Source organism: Myotis nattereri (genome assembly GCF_964212035.1).
Source record: "Myotis nattereri genome assembly, chromosome: 17".
In the NCBI taxonomy this organism is placed as follows: Eukaryota; Metazoa; Chordata; class Mammalia; order Chiroptera; family Vespertilionidae; genus Myotis; species Myotis nattereri.
In genome coordinates this window covers 50,849,654-50,868,240 of record NC_138092.1, presented here as the reverse complement: position 1 = coordinate 50,868,240, position 18,587 = coordinate 50,849,654, and the positions used below count along the sequence as shown (strand labels likewise).

At 44.0% G+C, this 18,587-nt stretch overlaps 1 protein-coding gene across 7 annotated transcripts in view; it reads right to left on the bottom strand.

Moving 5' to 3' along the window:
* Positions 1-374: 374 nt before the first annotated feature.
* Positions 375-18,587, bottom strand: part of RALYL (RALY RNA binding protein like) — a 570,979-nt gene continuing 552,766 nt past the window's right edge. For all 7 annotated transcript variants that reach the window (XM_081111044.1, XM_081111043.1, XM_081111042.1 and 4 more), the window contains one exon: positions 375-1,350. In XM_081111044.1, coding sequence (XP_080967170.1) covers positions 1,333-1,350 — 18 coding nt within the window. In that variant the 3' untranslated portion in view covers positions 375-1,332. The remainder of the gene's footprint in view (positions 1,351-18,587) is intronic.

Below are 18,587 nucleotides of genomic sequence, written 5' to 3'. Positions count from 1 at the left end.
CTGAGAAACTTGCATGTTGAGTGGTGAAGTTCGAGTTGGGCATAACTACCTATGTGAATGTGGTTTTCTTTCTTATCCTGAATAACTTTCTTAACATTTCTATATTTGGATAAGAAAGCATGCCTTGGAGAAACGGAGAGCAGAGTGTGACTCCAGGCAGGACTGAGGCCCGCCCCATCGGCATCCTCTCCCAGGCACATCTACCCGCTCCCCAAGTTCCCACACAAAGAGCACGGGCATGTGGGGCACACGGCTTGCGTGTCAGTAAACCATGCTGCTCTCATTATGGCACTGACTTCGTGGCATTCCAGTGACTTACGAACCCAAACTGAATATTACACCTTAGAGCTCCCCAAAGGAAAGCCACGCACCACTTTTGTTTGAAAAGAAACAGAATTTATTAAGAAATTATGTGCTGAACTCTCCCAGGCTGTGAGGTTGGGCTCTTCCATTTCCACAGCACAAGGCAGCAGCTCGCTCCGGAGAACACTGGCGATGCTGGGGGGGGGGGGGGGGGAACTCCTGGTCGCAGGAGATGGATGATGCTGGCACTCAGGTACACGCGTGGGTCCAAGACGAGACCATCCCTCCGCATTCTCACCTGCACTCACACTGACACCTGCCCTGGGTTCTCCTGCCCCTGACTGCGGGTTGGGTGAGAGCAGGGTCATCCCATCCAGGAGAGCAGAGGGATGCTGAACTCAACCACAGGTCACGCCGACACCTTTAGCTCTTGCCTCACATCTGAAATAGTTGCATTCCTTATGAGTAAAAATGGTGCGCATATAGGGCAGAAATATAACCTTTTCAAGTATTTTATCCTTATGATCTGAAGTACTTTAAACTATAAATTAAAAATAAATTACAAAAACTAGCATATGATGTATCTTTTCTTACATAACATTGTTGGGAATAAGCTTTAAACATAGAATTGCAATATCACCCGACTTTATATATGATCAATGGTGAAACATGCTAATCATAAAAATAGCTTTTACAAATATACATTTGTATATAGTGTCTCCCTCACCATTCATAATATCCTTCACATTTTAAGATTTTTAAGACAAACAACAACAACAACAACCCAAACATAATTAGCAAAGGGAAACACACATTTACAATCTAAACCATAAAAATCTGACAATTATACAGCTCAGAACATAGAAGAAATGGAATTTCTAAGACTGAACAATACTGTCCATTTTATTTATTTGGATTTTTATGTAAATTGAACCAAAGATGCTGCTCTCCAGTCAGGAATCTCCTCTGACATCTCTGGGGTGGTCAGACGCCTCTTTTCTGCTTCGTGGCTTCATTCATTCACTCAGATCACTTTATCTGTAGGAACTGAGACAAGAAAAAGAGCATTTTAAAATACCGCGATCGCGTCCCGTTGCTGGTAGCTCGCGCATGTGTGAGTTAGCTGCGAAGGCTCCAAGAGGGGAGGCTAACGGAGCACTCGGTCTTTCGGGACGCCAGGTCCCCAGGTGCTCTGTGAAGGCAACCCTGAGGCCGCTCGCATTTAGAGCGCGCTATGCTTTTTTAAAGTCCAGCGAGTTTCATGCCTGAGATGGCAATTGCTTTCCAGCATGAGCTCTTGTCTAGGGAAGCAATGGGGATGCTCAGGACCTCTGTTGGCCGACAGGACGGGCCTCAGCACTTCCCCTGTGAGAGGCTGTGAGCAGCGTTCCCAGATCTGTGTCCGGGGTGACAGCCAGCTCGGGTCCTGATCTGAGTCACGGTCCTGGTGGTAGATGGCCATTTAACTATGTTGACTCTTTCAATCCATAAACACAGACTATCTTTCCATTTCTTTGTGTCTTCTTCTATTTCTTTAAATAATGTTGTGTAGTTTTCAATGTATCGGGCCTTCGCATCCCTTGTTAAGTTTATTCCTAGGTATTTTATTCTTTCTGTAGGAATTGCAAAAGGAATTGTTCACTTCATTTCTATTTCTGAAATTTCATTGTTAGTATATAGAAACACAATGGCTTTTTGTACATTGATTTTGTATCCTAAAACTTTACTTGTATTTGTTTATTGTTTCTACTATTTTTGTGTGTGTGTGTGTGTGTGGAGTCTTTAGGTTTTCTATATAAAGAATCATTTTGTCTGCAAAAAGGGACAATTTTACTTTTTTTCCTATTTGGATGCCTTTTATTTCTTTCTCTTGACTGATTGCTCTGGCTAGAACTTCCAGAACTACATATATTGAATAAAAGTGATGAGAATGGGCATCCTTGTCTTGTTACTGATCTTAGAGGAAAAGCTCTCAGTTTTTCACCATTGGTATGATATTGGCTGAGGGTTTGTGATATCTGGCCTTTATGTTGTGGTACTTTCCTCCTATACCCATTTCATTGAATGTTAAAAACACGAAGTGGGAGGTATCAGATTCCCTGACTACAAAGTGACCATCACCAAAGCAGCATGATATTGACATAAAAAAAAGACACACAGACCAATGGAATAGCACTGAGAGCCCAGAAGTAAATACACATGTAAATGGGCAAATAATTTTTGACAAAGGAGCAAAAAACATACAATGGAGAAAAGAAAACCTCTTCAATAAATGGTGCAGGGAAAATTGGAAAGCCACATGCAAAACAAGGAAATTAGATTGTGATTCGTCACCTTTTAAAAAAAATTAACTCAAAATGGATCAAAGACCTAGCTAGATATAAGACCTAGAACAAAACCTGCCATATCAAGATGATGCTCTAACCAACTGCCTGGCCAAGGCTCTACTTTTAGACTAAAAGAATCACATCAGCAAAGCTGTAATGGAATCAAAACTCCATGCCTAGTGACTCCCTGGGATGGTGACAAATGAAGGCTACCACTTCACTGTGTAGTTCTTGGTGGCTTAAGAGTCTTCATTCCTGAGTTGATGGCCATTAGAGTCTGGGGGGCAGGGGACAGAAAACTAGGAGAAAACAAAAGTGTAATAACTTGCCAGATGCTTGGAAAGACCATCAGGTCATCTTCTGAGAATTTAACTCTAAAATGAAGACTTAAATGATGAAGGCCGAAGATTTCTAAGAAAGGCCGAAGATTTCTGGGTCTTTGAGATCTGACTAGAACATAATGGAAATTTATTAAATCAGCCAATGGGAAAAAAGTGTCCATCTGAAAGAAACACGTTTGGCACTCCAAGGGCAGGAAAACAGGAGTCTCTGGAGGGCAACTCAGTGAACAGGTGACCTAGGACCATGGAGAGACCTTGTCTAACCTCCCAACCAAAAAGCAGCACCATTGCCCTGGTTGGGTAGTTCTCCCTGATATGTCAAGGTTGTGGGCTCAATCCCCAGTTAGGGCACATACAAGAATTAACCAATGAGTATATAGCTAAGTGGAACAAAAAATTAATGCCTCTCTCTCTCTCTTCCCCACCATTTCCCTCTCTCTCTGAAATCAATAAAAGGAAGAAGAAGAAGAAGAAGAAGAAGCATCTTCCTCCATGATCAGCTAACAGCTGTGCAGGTCTGGCTTCATTCTCTCAAGGAACACAGAACTCAACCTCACAAGACTCCATCTTGTATAATAAAAAGGTAATATGCAAATTGATGCTAACAGCAGAACAACTGGGAATGACTGGTCACTATGACACACACTGACCACCAGGGGGCAGACGCTCAATGCGGGATATGCCCCCTGGTGGTCAGTGCGCTCCCACAGGGGGAGCTCTGCTCAGCCACAAGCCAGGCTGCCAGCTGCCAGCACAGTGGTGGTGGAGGGAGAATCTCCCACCTCCTCAGCAGCACTAAGGATGTCCAACTGCAGCTTAGGCCTGATCCCTGCTGGCAAGTGGACATCCCCCGAGGGCTCCCGGGCTGCCAGAGGGATGTCTGACTGCCAGCTTAGGCCCATTCCCCCGGGGAGCGGGCCTAAGCCAACAGGTGGACATCCCCCGAGGGGTCCCAGACTGTGAGAGGGCACAGGCTGAGCTGTGAGACCGCCCTCCCCCCCCAGTGCACAAATTTTTGTGCACTGGGCCTCTAGTTTTTATATGGTTGGAAAAGAATCTGTTACTTCGAGTCAAACACTGCTACATGGCTAAAGTAAATAAATTGAGCCAAAACCTAGAGAGTGAGGCAACAAGCCAGGCAGCCTGGCAGAATTGGGGAGGAATGGAAGTGTCGGGAGTGTCTTGTTTGTGGGACATGGATTCAGGTCAGAGTTCCTAAGGTGGCAAGAGAGAGAAAGGCAGACCTCAAATCCAGGGGAGGTGGACTGCTGTTAGAACACTGAAGCAGGACTCTGAAGGATAAGACTTCCTTGTGTTGATTTATTTGTATTTCTTTTTGGGCCCCAATGTTCCCAGGAATAAAGCAGGACCTGGTTATTAGAACAAACCTAAGTTATTGTAGTAAGCTCATGGCAAGTGAAACAGCAAGAATGTCTTAGAGACCGAGGCATCTGGATTGCTGAACTGAGGCTCCTGAACGTGCCTGTAACTTGGAAGTAGGTTTGGGTTATTCTTAGAATCTGGGCTAAGACTGTGAGCATGGGCCACAATCCTCACAGTAATGCATTCATTGGCATAGTGTGTGGAAATTTAGAAAACCCTTGACATGTATATGCTCATTGTTCTTCATTATAAACACATGAAGCAGGTGGTTGGGCAAGAGTCATCCTCATATTATTCATCAATTCTTGGATCAGAGAGTGTCATGACTGAACCCAACCCCAGCTGCTCTATGTACGACCCATGCTTTCCCTACTGTTCCTCTCTGCCCAGTTGGGAAAGAGGACAGTAGGGAGGCAGACTGGGCCTAGCAGTAACTAGCACAGGTGAGCTCACCTGGGATGTGTAGGTACACAGGTGCTCGGTGATGCACAGGAGGAAAGGCGTAGAGTTACTGAGGATGTGTGACGACTTGCACAGGACCCACCAACTACCTTCCCTGGATTTGAAACAGAGCTGCCTGGATTTTGTAAAGTTCTATCTTGAGCTAATTCAAACCATGTTAATTAAAAACTTATTGAAAACATCCATCAAAAAGGACCTTTTATGTTGTAAAAATGCATTTGATTAAGAAACAAAATTAACTTTAGAGTAAAATTATCTAAAGTGGGTTACATAATTTTATTTAAAACTAGAGGCCTGGTGCACAAAATTCTTGCACTGGGGGGTGGGGGGCTCCCTCAGCCAGGCCTACACCCTCTCACAGTCTGGGATCCCTTGGGGGATGTCCGCCTGGTGGCTTAGGCCTGACTCGGAGGTGGGGTGGGGGGGGGGAAGTGGGGGCGGGGAAGGAATCAGGCCTAAGCTGGCAGTCAGACATCCCTCTCGTAGTCCGGGGCTCTCACAGTCTGGGACCCCTCGTTCCTTACCACCTGCCTCCAGCAGAGGTGGGAAAGGCTCCCAGCCATGAGCCTGGCTTCTGGCTGAGTGGCATTCCCCCTGTGGGAGCACACTGACCACCAGGGAGCAGCGCCTGCATTGAGCATCTGCCCCCTGGTAATCAGTGCACATCATAACAACTGGTCATTCCATTGTTTGGTCGATTTGCATATTAGGGTTTTATTATATAAGATATCAGTATAAAAATTTAAGTCATTTAATACTGAGAAAAATTAATCATATTAGTCAATTATGTAATTACCAGAATTTGGATGTTCTGTTGCACATATATTAACATTTCTTTAATTTTTCCCCCAAAATTGTTCCCTGATACTTTCTGAAAATAACTGTGACTGTGTTCAAGCGTTTTGGGCTCCCTGAAAATCATATCTGACTTGTTGAACTGATAAGTTATAGTAACTTTACTTGGTGCATAACTTGTGTTTTATTGGGCATAGATTTCTGCTTTGTCATGCTAATTACACAGGGTGGGGCAAATGTAGATTTACAATTGTAAGTACTCAAAACAGTTTATTCTAGTATTATCACTTATTAATTATTGTGTTATTTTCCATATGAATATCTGTGAGTCTACTTTTGCCCACCATGTATAATGTCTAGCAACCTTTAGTTACTCCCAATGCTGGAAAAGATAATGATAATTTTCAGGTAGTACTCCAAATTGCTTAAGTTAATTCCAGGTCTAGAGGCCAAATGATGATTAATGCTAAGATTATTATGAAATTGAAAATTTCACACATTTTACTGCTCCCTACAGTTTTTTAGAAAATTAGTTTTGGAACCAAAAGAAGAACTATTTTAAAAATAATTTCCTATCTAACAGTAAAATGTGATTTAGAATTGATTGATTCAGAGGTTTAATTAAAAAGCACTTGGAAATTGTACAGTTAACTCCTGGTCAGTCAGAATAGCTTGGGAAAGGTGATCATGGCTATTTAGTAATTCTCTTTTAATTTAAATAAATTTACTGTATACATCAATAAAAAATTAGAATATAATAAAGTAATTTCATCTTTAAAATTGAGTGAAATTAATCTGAGAGAACAAGGAAAGGAAAGCATAAGCTATTGTTTTACTAATAAATCCTTGGTTTTTAATCAGTTTATTTGAGAAGTAGAGTTAATTTCCAAATATTAAAATGCCTGGGGATGTTATCTAAAGGCTCTGAGCACTCAAGTCATCCTGGGCAACATGGACTCCTGGGCAATTCAGAGGAGATCTCTGGTCATGTAGTCCCTTGGATTTTCGTGATTTTAAAAGAACCCCAGAACTGTAACAGATGCCTAAGAAATTGAAAATTGAACATTATCTTATTTATGACCAATTGTGTCATAGCCTCTGGTGGTTACTTTTTAAATAAGGGTTTTGAAATATGTTTTGGTCAAAGTGGGAATAAAGGGACCAAACCTCAACATAATAAAGGCCATTTGTGACAAACTCACAGCCAGTACTCACTCAATGGGCAAAAACAGAAAGTGTTTCCCTTAAGATCAGGAACAAGACAGGGATGTCTGCTTTCACCAGTCTTATTCAACATAGTACTGGAAGTCCTAGCCACAGTGATCAAATAAGAAGAAGAGATAAAAGGCATCCCAATTGGAAAGGAAGAAGTAAAACTGTCATTATTTAAAGATAATATGACAAGAAATTTTCAGAGGGAGAAAACCAAGATGGCAGCATAGGTAAACACCGGAGATTGCTGCTTAGCACAACCACTTCAAGAATACAACTAAAAGATGGAATGGACATCATCCAGAACCACAGGAAGGCTGGCTGAGTGGAAATTCTACAAATAGAAGGAAAGAGAAAAGCATACCGAGATTCAGAGGAGGTGCGGTGCGGAAGTAAAGTACAGCGGTATGGAGGTGTACGTGGAGAGGGCTGGCGGCTGAGGACACAGTTGTCTTTTTCAATTGGGAGGGAGTCTCAAGCTCTGAGCTCCAGTTCCGGGCTAGTCTCTGGGGACCCAGACTCATACGGGAGAAACTGAACTGTCTGGCATTGGTCGGAACTCAAGGGCAGCTTTCTCTCGGAGGTGCTTGCAGTGATTTCCGGGACACTGAGAAGCAGGGCCTCAGAGGGCAGCTGTAGCTGCTTGCTCCACCCTGTTGATCCCCTGGGACCCCCACCCCACCCAAGCTGTGCGCCAGCTTTTGCATATGAAAGACCTGGCCCTTTGTAATCTGAAAATTACCCAACCAACTGCAGCTGGCCCAAGGTCCCAGGGCAACTCGCATTGCTTCACAGCTGAGCTCATGCTGGGTAGCCTCAGGCAAAGGCTAGATTAGCACCTCCTTAGAGATCCAGGAGCCAGTGTGCCCGGTGGTCAGAGTGGAACCATCCAGATTGCAGCTCCTCGGATCCATAAAGGACAGACTCAGGGGGCAAACTCAGTGAGCACCAAAGCCCCACTGAAGCAAGTCTTGCCCCAGAGGGGTGTCTCCAGCACAGAAGTTCTCCCACTGCAAACACAGCTGATTCTCACAGTCAATTGGCCTGGAGATCAATTCCTCCCAGTGATACCTACAACAATCAAGGCTTAACTACAACAAGACTGTGCACAAAGCCCACAAGGGGGTACACCAAGAGTGTCCACCTCAGGTAATTGGGGAGGCTGAACCACTGGGCCTTATAGGACACCTAGCACAGAAAGCTACTCTATCAACACAGGGAAGCATAAAAAATGCGGAGACAAAGAAACAGGACACAAATGACAGAAATGGAGGAAAGCAAACTACTGGATATAGAGTTCAAAACCACACTTTTAAGGTTTTTCAAGAACTTTTTAGAAACTGCTGATAAATTTAGTAAGGCCCTCAAAAAGTCTGGTGAGACTGCCCATAAATGTAGTGAGACCCTCAAGAAATCTAGTGAGACCCTCGAGGTTATGAAAAAAAACCAAGTAGAAATTAAGCATACACTGACTGAAATAAAGGTTATTATGCAGAGTTCCAACAGCAGAGTAGAGGATCAGAAGAATCAAGTCAAAGATTTGAAATATGAAGAAGCAAAAAACACCCAACCCGAAAAGCAAAATGAAAAAAGAATCCAAAAATATGAAGATAGTGTAAGGAGCCTCTGGGACAGGTTCAAGCATACCAACGTCCGAATTATAAGGGTGCCAGAAGAAGAGAGAGAGCAAGATATTGAAAACCTATTTGAAGAAATAATGACAGAACACTTCCCCTACCTCGTGAAAGAAATAGACTTACAAGTCCACAAAATGCAGAGAACCCCAAACAAGAGGAATCCAAAGAGGACCACACCAAGACACATCATAATTAAAATGCCAAGAGCTGAAGACAAAGAGAGAATCTTAAAAGCAGCAAGAGAAAGAAACTCAGTTACCTACGAGGGAGTACCCATACGACTGTGAGCTGCTTTCTCAACAGAAACTTTGCAGGCCAGAAGGGAGTGGCAAGAAATATTCAAAGTGATGAATGCCAAGAACCTACAACCAAGATTACTTTATCCAGCAAAGCTATCATTCAGAATTGAAGGTCAGATAAAGAGCTTCACAGAGAAGGAAAAGCTAAAGGAGTTCATCACCACCAAACCAGTATTATATGAAATGCTGAAAGGTGTCCTTTAAGAAGAGGAAGGAGAAGAAAAAGGAAAAGATACAAATTATGAACAACAAATACACATCTATCAACAAGTGAATCTGAAAATCAAGTGAATAAATAATCTGATGAACAAAATAAACTGGTGATTATAATAGAATCAGGGGCATAGAATGGGAGTAGACTGACTATTCTTGTTGGGGAAAGGGGTGTGGGGGATGTGGGAAGAGCCTGGACAAAAATCGTGCACCTATGGATGAGGACAGTGGGGGGCGGGGTGAGGGCGGAGGGGGGGTGGGAACCGGGTGGAGGGGAGCTATGGGGTGAAAAAAGAGGAACAACTGTAATAATCTGAACAATAAAGATTTAATTTAAAAAAAAAAGATGATATGACACTGCATATAGAAAACCCTAAATATTCCACAGAAAAACTACTAGAACTGATAAATAAATCCAGTAAAGTAGCAAGATACAAAATTAATATTCAGAAATCACTTTGTTTTTATACACAAAAAATGAACTATCAAAAAGAGAAACTAAGAAAAGAATCCCATTTATAGTTATAATAACAACAAAAAAATAATGTGCCTAGGAATAAATTTAATCAAGGAGGTAAAAGACCTGTGCTCAGAAAATTATAGAACACTGAAGAAATAAACTGAGGAAGAATCAAATAAGTAGAAGCATATACAATGGGGCCTTGACTTACGAGTGTCCTGACTAACGAGTTTTTTGAGATACCAGCTGTCTCTCGGCAGATTTTTTGCATTGAATTGATAGAGTAATTTGAGTTAACGAGCTCCTTAATGAGCTCCTTAACGAGCTCGGTCTTGGAACGAATTAAACTCATAAGTCAAGGTCCCACTGTACTGTGTTCATGAATAGGAAGAATTAATACCATTAAAAGTCCATACTATCCAAAAGCAACCTATAGATTCAACACAATTCCTATTAAAATACTAATGGAATATCTCATAGAACTAGAGCAAATGTTCCAAAAATTCATATGGAACTACAAAAGACCCCAAATACCTTCAGCAATCTTGAGAAAGAAGAACAAAGTTGTAGGTATCATGCTACCTGTTATCAAACTATACTACAAGGCCATAGTAATAAAAACAAAATGGTACTGGCATAAAAGCAGGCATATATATCAATGGAACAGAATAGAGAGAACAGAAAAAAACCCACAGCTTTATGGTCAATTAATATGTGACAAAGAAGGCAAAAACATACATTGGGGTAAAGATAGTCTATTCAATAAATGATGTTGGGAACATTGGATAGATCAGTGGTTGGCAAACCACGGCTCATGTGCCACATGTGGCTCTTTGGCCCCTTGAGTGTGGCTCTTCAACAAAATATCACGTGCGGCGCGCACATACAGTGTGATTAAAACTTCGTGGCTCATGCGCAGAAGTCGGTTTTCGGCCTGGGTGAGTCTATTTTGGAGAAGTGGCTTAGAAGAAGTGGGAGGTGTCGGTTGGTCAGTATGGGAGACAACAGCGCAGGTGGGTCACGGGATACGCAGCGCAGGGGAGGCACGCGATGCATACAGGAATTGAGTGAGCCAGTCAGTCAGCAGTCTCATTGTGCAGTGGTTAGTGCTAGTCACGCCCGCAAATCTCGTGTGGGTGACAAAAGGTATATTGAGATGGTTTGGACATATAGAAAGGATGAATGAAAGGAGATAGATGAAACAAATATAGAAGACGAGTGTGGATGGGAGAGTTGGAAGGGGTCGACCTCAGAGAACGTACCTCAATCAGATTGAGGACGTTTTTAGCAAAGGCCACCTTAGGAGGACCCTAATTAAGTTAATAACAATGTACCTACCTATATAGTTTAAGTTTAAAAAATTTGGCTCTCAAAAGAAAGTTCTGTTGATATTTGGCTCTGTTGACTAATGGGTTTGCCGACCACTGGTATAGATACATGCAAAAAAAAAAATAAATAAAATAAAATAAAAAGAAATGAAACTACCCCCTTTCACCAGGCACAAGAATAAACTCACAGTGGATTAAAGACTTAAATGTAAGTTGCAAAACCATAAAAATCTTAGGAGAAAATATAAGCAGAAAAAATCTCAGGCATTTCTCATAGCAGTATTTTTTTCTGATATATCTCCTTGTGCAAGGGAGACAAAATAAAAAAATAAAAAATTAAAAAAAATGGGACTACATCAAACTAAAAAGCTTTTTCACAGCAAAAGAAACCAAACTATCAACAAAATGAAAAGACAACCCACTGAATGGAAGAACATATTTGCCAATGATACATCTGTAAGGGGTTAACTTTAAAAACTTATAACAAACTTACACACTCAACACCAAAAAATAAACAATCCAGTTAAGAAATGGGCAGCCCTGGCTGGTTTAGCTCAGTGGATGGAATGTTGGCCTGAAGACTGAAGGGTCCCAGGTTTGATTCTGGTCAAAGGAACATGCCCAGGTTGTGGGCTTGGTCCCCAGTGTGGGGCATGCAGGAGGCAGCCAATTAATGATTCTCTGTCATCATTGATGTTTCACTCTCTCTCTCCCTCTCCTTTCCTCTTTGAAATCAATAAAAATATATTAAAAAAAAGTAAAAGTGGTTAAAAAACCTGAATAGACATTTCTCCAAAGAGGACATATTGATGGCCAATAGACAGATGAAAAGATGCTCAGTGTCATTAATCATCAGAGAGCTACAAATTAAAACCACAATGAAATATCACCTCACACCTGTCAGAATGGCTATCCTATATAATAAAAGCCTAATATGCTAAGTGTCTGGTCGTCCAGTTGTTCAGTCAACCAATCAAAGCATAATATGCTAATGATATGCTAAGGCTGCTCAACTGCTCTCTATGATGTGCACTGACCACCAGAGGCAGACGTTTCGACTGGTAGATTAGCTAGCTGCTTGGGTCTGGCTGATCGGGACTGAACGAGAAGGGCTGGATATGTCCTGGAGCCTTCCCACAGTCCCTCCCTGGCTGGCCAACCTCCCGTGTCCCTCCCCGGCCCTGACCGTGCACCGGTGGAGTCCCTCGGCCTGGCCTGTACCCTCTCACAATCCGGGACCCCTCAGGGGAATGTCGGAGAGCTGGTTTCAGCCCGATCCTGCAGGCCAGGCTGAGAGACCCCGGTGCATGAATTTGTGCACCAGGCCTTTAGTCACTAATAAATCAATAAACACCAAGTGTTGACAAGGATGTGGAGAAAAGGGAACCCTTGTTCACTGTTGGTGTGAATACAGACTGGTGCAGCCACTGTGGAAAATGGTATGGAGTTTCCTCAAAAAATTAAAAATAGATCTGCCTTATGACCTAGCAATTCCACTTCTGGGACTATATCCAAAGAAACCCAAAACACTAATTGAAAAGAACATATGCACTCCTATGTTCATTACAGCATTATTTACAATCAGAGGCCCGGTGCATGGATTTGTGCACATCGAAAGGAAATTAATTAAAAGGTGGCTGTAGGGAGGGGGTGCAGGACTGGGCTAGATGGGCCAATCTCCCTCAGTCCCTCCCCGGCTGGCTGCAACTGGGGTGGCACTGGGGCTCAAAGGGCGTCTGCAGAGTGAGCAGAGTCCCTCTGGTAGGTGGGGTACCTCAGCCTGGCTTGTGGGGATTGGGCTGAACCTGGCAGTCTGAGATCTCCCGAGGGGCCCCGGAGTGCCAGAGGGCACTCTGCAAAGTTGCTGTTGCTTGGCAGCTCCTGTGTTGAGCGTCTTCCCTCTGGTGGTCATTGTGCATCATAGCTAATGGCCTGTCAGCCATGGGCCAGTCGGCTGGTCTCTTAGGCTTTTTTATATATAGGTAGACAAGATTTGGAAGCGGCCCAGGTGCCCGTCAGCAGATGAGTGGATAATAAAATGGTGGTATATTTACACAATGGAATACTTCTAGGCTGTGAAAAAGAAGTAAATCTTTCCCTTTGCAGCAGCATAAATGGACCCGGAGAGCATTATGCTAAGAAAAATAAGTCAGGCAGAGAAGGACAGGTACCATAGGATTTCACTTTTAGATGAAATCTGAAGAACAAAATAAATGAACAAACAAAACAGAAACAGAGGCATGGGTACATGGAACAGACTGTCAGCTGTTGAGGGGAGGGCTGTGGGGGGCTGTGTGGAAAAGGTGAAGGGCTTCAGCAAATAACAAACAGACACAGACAGCGGTGTGGTGACTGCCAGAGGGAAGGGGTGAGGGAGGTGGAGGAAAGCAAAGGGGCATCAGTGGTGGTGGAAGGAGACTTGGCTTTGGGAGCTGAGCCCGATGCATTATGCAGGTGATTGGTTCATGAGTTGTACCCTTGAAACCTGTATGGTTTTATTGACCAATGTCACCCCAAGAAATTCAATTAAGAAAAGAAATGTATTGGATATCAGCTCACTGACCCATGTTTTCCTTTGTCTATGATAAGAGAAAATAGAAATGGTATCAGTTTCAGGACCACTCTTGAATGGGTCACCATAAATAGGAGCATTTTAATTCAATGCATTGTGACAGAATTTGACATACGCTGAGTTCTCTCCTGGAGTCCTATGACAAATCTGTCCCCAAATCAGAAGACAATGTTGTATTTGAAGAGCTGTTTCCTTTATACAGACTCCTCTAGTAAGTCACACATTATGGCCTGAACAAAACGCTCTGAAACGCATGTCTGCCTGGTTTGGGCTGTTTTAGCCACATCGGTGGGGCTTGTAGAAACCCTGTGTGGTGCCGCTGGGCACATAACCGAGCTACATCTCACATTGGCACCGTCCTTCTGAAACTACATTCTTTCTACAGCCTTTCACACCCTCATTGTCATGGCGAGAGCCTCAGGCCCCAGAAGAGCGCCCCTTGCGGGGCCTTGCTGAAGTGCTGACATGAACCCTGTCCAGAGCCCACTCTGCGGCCCTAACTCAAAGACCAGGTTAGAAAGAAATTCTTGACTTGGAGTAAGACATCACAGAGTAGATGCAGATGCGGGTCTGCAGGAAGGCGGCTGCCTCTGCGATCCTGGGCCCTGGTGGGAACCAGAGGTTCTGGGAAGGCCGCCTGGGGACGCATGTGCATCAGGGGTTGGGGACCGCATGGGGTGTGGGTGAGAGGCCCCGAGGGCACTTTGTTGGAGATTCTATTTTGCTGCTAAGGATATAGACAAGGGAAAGCGCACAGGGAATTAGCATCGGGGCACATAGACAAACTGCAAGTATTTGCTCATAGCTATGCACAGAGCCTTAATAAAATTATTTTAGAGAGAGAGGAAGGAAGAGAAGAAGAGAGAGGGAAACATCCCTTCAAGAGTGGAACACTGATCGGCTGCCTCCAGTACGCGCCCCCCCCCCCCCTCCACTGGGGATTAAGCCTGCAACCCAGGAATCCAATCTGAAACCTTTCAGTGCACACTGGCCAGGGCTCAGGTATTGTCTTTTTAAAAAAGGTGTGTGTGTGTGTGTGTGTGTGTGTGTGTGTGTGAGAGAGAGAGAGAGAGGCAGAAACAGTGTTTTTGTGTGTGCTTTGTTTTTGTTATATAAAATTACCAAGCTAAATTTTTTAAAAAGTTTTTCCTTTTCATTATATTTATTTTAACTATACCTCCTACTTATGTAAAGGAATACTTGTTTTTTTCATTTATTGAGACAAACTACAGTTTAGTTCTAAAGATACATTTAAGTAAAAAAAAAAAAGTCAATTTAATTTAAAAATGTAAGTTAAGAGAGAACCAAGATGGTGGCATAGGTGAACACCTGTACTTGCTGCCTCTCACAACCACATCAAAACAACTGAAAGACAGAACAGACATCATCCAGAACCACGGGAAGACTGGCTGAGTGGAAGTTCTGCCACTGGAAGGAAAGAGAAAAGCACATTGAGACTGGTAGGAGGTGTGGAGGTGTGGAGGTGTGGAGGCAAGCGCAAAATGGGCTGACAACTGGGTGCACTGTTGTTGTTTTTTCAATTGGGAGGGAGATACAAGCTCCTGATTGCTCTGAACTCCAGTTCTGGGTGAGATTTTGTGGACCCAGACTCGTACAGGGAGACACTGGACTATCTGGCATCGGGACAGGAATACGAGGGCGGCTTTAGCTCAGAGGTGCTCGCAGCGGTCATTGTTCCTGCATGGGGGTGCAGGATGTGGAGACGCAGAGATGTGGTAACCTACCCAGTATGGGGCTGACTGGCAGCCATTGCTATTTGCTCCACCCTGGTGATTCCCTGAGACCCCACCCCACCCAATTTACAACCCCACCCAAGCTGTGCACAGCGGGTTTTGCATGTGAATGGCTTGTCCTTTCGCAGCCTAACCTAACAAACTGTAGCTGGGTCAGAGAGCTCCAAAGCTTCCAAAATAAGGCCCAAGGTTCGGCAGCAGCAGCCTGCATTGCTTCACAGCTGGGCCTCATCTGCGCACTTTCAAACCCCAAACAAAGAGGAGGAATCTACAGATCTCTCTCCTGCTGGGTGGCCTCACACAGTGGCTGACTTTGCACCTCCTTGGAGATCCAAGAGCCAGTGTACACAGTGGTCAGTGTCAGACCATACCAGATTACAACTCTTCACATCCATAAGTGACACACTCAAGGGGCAGACTCAGTGAGCACCAAAGCCCCACTGAAGCAAGTCCTGTAACATAAGAGTGTCTCCAGCACAGCAGCTCTCCCATTGTAGACACAGCTGGTCCGCACAGCCAACTGGCCTGGAGGTTAATTTCTCCCAGTGATACTAACAGCAATCAAGGTTTAGCTACAACAAGGCTGTGCACACAGCCCACAAAGGGGTGCACCAAGAGTGTCCACCTCAGGTAATTGGGGAGGCTGAGCCACTGAGCCCTATAGGACACCTAGCACACAAGGCCATTCTATTAACACAGGGAAGCAGTCAAAATGTGGAGACAAAGAAACATGTCACAAATGTGATATAGAGTTCAAAACTACTGTTATAAGGCTACTCAAGAATCTCTAGAAACCTCTGAGAAATTTAATGAGACCCTCAAGGATATGAAAAAGGACCAGTCAGAAATTAAGCATACACTGACTGAAAAAAAAAATACAGAGATCCAACAGCAGACTAGAGGATCCCAAGAATCAAGTCAAAGATTTGAAATATAAAGAAGCAAAAAACACCCAACCCTAAAAGCAAAAAGCAAAAAGAATCCAAAAATATGAAGATAGTGTAAGGAGCCTCTGGGACAACTTCAAGCGTACCAACATCCGAATTATGGGGTGCCAGAAGAAGAGAGAGAGCAAGATATTGAAAACCTATTTGAAGAAATAATGACAGGAAACTTCCCCTACCTGGTGAAAGAAATAGACTTACAAGTCCACAAAATGCAGAGAACCCCAAACAAGAGGAATCCAAAGAGGACCACACCAAGACACATCATAATTAAAATGCCAAGAGCAAAAGACAAAGAGAGAATCTTAAAAGCAGCAAGAGAAAGACAGTCAGTTACCTACAAGGGAGTACCCATATGACTGTCAGCTGATTTCTCAACAGAAACCATGCAGGCCAGAAGGGAGTAGAAAGAAATATTCAAAGTGATGAATAGCAAGAACCTACAACCAAGATTACTTTATCCAGCAAAGCTATCATTCAGAATTGAAGGTCAGATAAAGAGCTTCACAGATAAGGAAAAGCTAAAGGAGTTCATCACCACCAAACCAGTATTATATGAAATGCTGAAAGGTATTCTTTAAGAAGAGGAGGAAGGAGAAAAAGGTAAAGATAAAAATTATGAACAACAAAGTGAAACAGAAAAATATCTATCAAAAAGTGAACCTAAAAATCAAGTGAATAAAAAATCTGATAAACAGAATAAACTGGTGAATATAATAGAATCAGGGGCATAGAAAGGGAGTGGATTCACAATTCTCGGGGGGACGGGGATGTGGGAGGTGCGGGAAGAGATTGGACAAAAATCTTACACCTATGGACGAGGACAGTGGGGGGGAATAAGGGCATGGGGTGGGGTGGGAACTGGGTGGAGGGGAGCTGTGGGGGGAAAAAGAGGAACAACTGTAATAATCTGAACAATAAAGATTTATTAAAAAATAAATAAAAAATAAATAAAAATAAAAAGGTTATGTTAAAAGTACTACCAGAGATGTGTAGATACGGCAAAAATCACAGGGGCACAGTGCACATTATAATAACATCTGTAAACATTAACACATTAAACTTTGTAGGGTCCTGGCATCCCTTCGGCCTGTGGACTCTTGATTTCGCTTGTCAGCAGCAGCATGAGCCGGGGCACACGTAACCTTTCTAAGGTCAGTTATTTGTAAAGTACCTGCTCCCAAAGGCATGTAAACAAGTAAGTGAAATAACGCATGTTAAAAACTCGGCATTACCCCTGGGAGGTGGGGGGATAAGTCTTGTCCCCACCCTTTTTTAGCCTTCTCTTCAAGTCAAAGCAAATCTGCTCTGTGTGTGTGCGGTATGTGGTCCTACTTTCTCGCCTTCTGCCTTTTTAGAGACAATCCCTTTCCGCACATTTCTGAGACAGGAAGGCCCAAAGCGAGTCTACAACTCCTGCAATTCACCCACTTGAAGGACAGGGGGCGCCTTACTCCCAGCAGACAGGCCCGCTGGCCGCAGGCGGGCTGAGTGGGCTTCTGGAAAGGTTAGGGTCCTGGTGCAAGTGTCATCCTGAACGGGCAGAGGAAAACGCCAGGCATGCGAAGGCGACCCACTAGGGTATCTAGCCCCGGGTGACGAGAATCCTCACCAGCTTTCCAGAGGCTGCCCGGGGCCTAGGTTCGCCCAGCGCAGAGCCCGGGGAAGCCCGGGAGCTGCCCCAGCGGGTCTGGCTCAGTGGACAGAGGGTCAGCCCAGGGACTGAAGGCTCCGGGGTTGATTCCAGCCAAGGGCACATGCCCGGATTGTGGGCTCGCGCAGGAGGCAGCCAATGGGTGATTCTCTCATCACTGATGTTTCTATCTCTCCCTCCCTCTGCCTTTCTCTCTGAAATCAATTTAAAAAACATATTTAAAAAAAGAAAGAAAGAAAAGCCTGGGAGCTAGCGGTTCCCGCACAGGCAGAGCCTCTGGAAAGACGCCAAGGCTCCTGAGGGCGGGTCTGAGGCCCGAGGGCAGCGCAGGGAGGCAGCGCAGGCTCAGGCCCTGGCTGCTTGGGAGACCAAGGTGCACAGAGCAGGAGGGTGCATTCAGAAGCCTCTTTGCAGCTGAAACGCTGCCCGGACAAAAACCTTGTGCCATCCCATGCGAATGGTTTTTGTTGACTTGCTTGTTTGTTTTTAAGGAATTAATTCCCGAATATGGGGCAAGAATGGTAAAAAGGCAGCATCATTTAGACAATGATTCTCCTTCCCACTGTGCTCCTGTGAAGCTATGGATAAAATGGAAACAAAGCAGCCACTTTCCCTTCCTTCCCACTTCTGATTTAATGAGACGTTCCCACCTTTCCCCATCGCTTGTCACCCATGAATAGAGTCCCTGCAGCGTGAGAGGTGCGACCTGGCTCCCCAGCAGAGCTGCCGCCTGGGACTCGGCTGGGAGGACAGACTTCGCCCACTGATACTTACCAAGTCAAGATAGCCTTATAGCTCTCCTTTTAATGCTGACGAGTTTTTTTTAAAATATATTTTATTGATTTTTTACAGAGGAAGGGAGAGGGATAGAGAGTTAGAAACATCAATGAGAGAGAAACATCG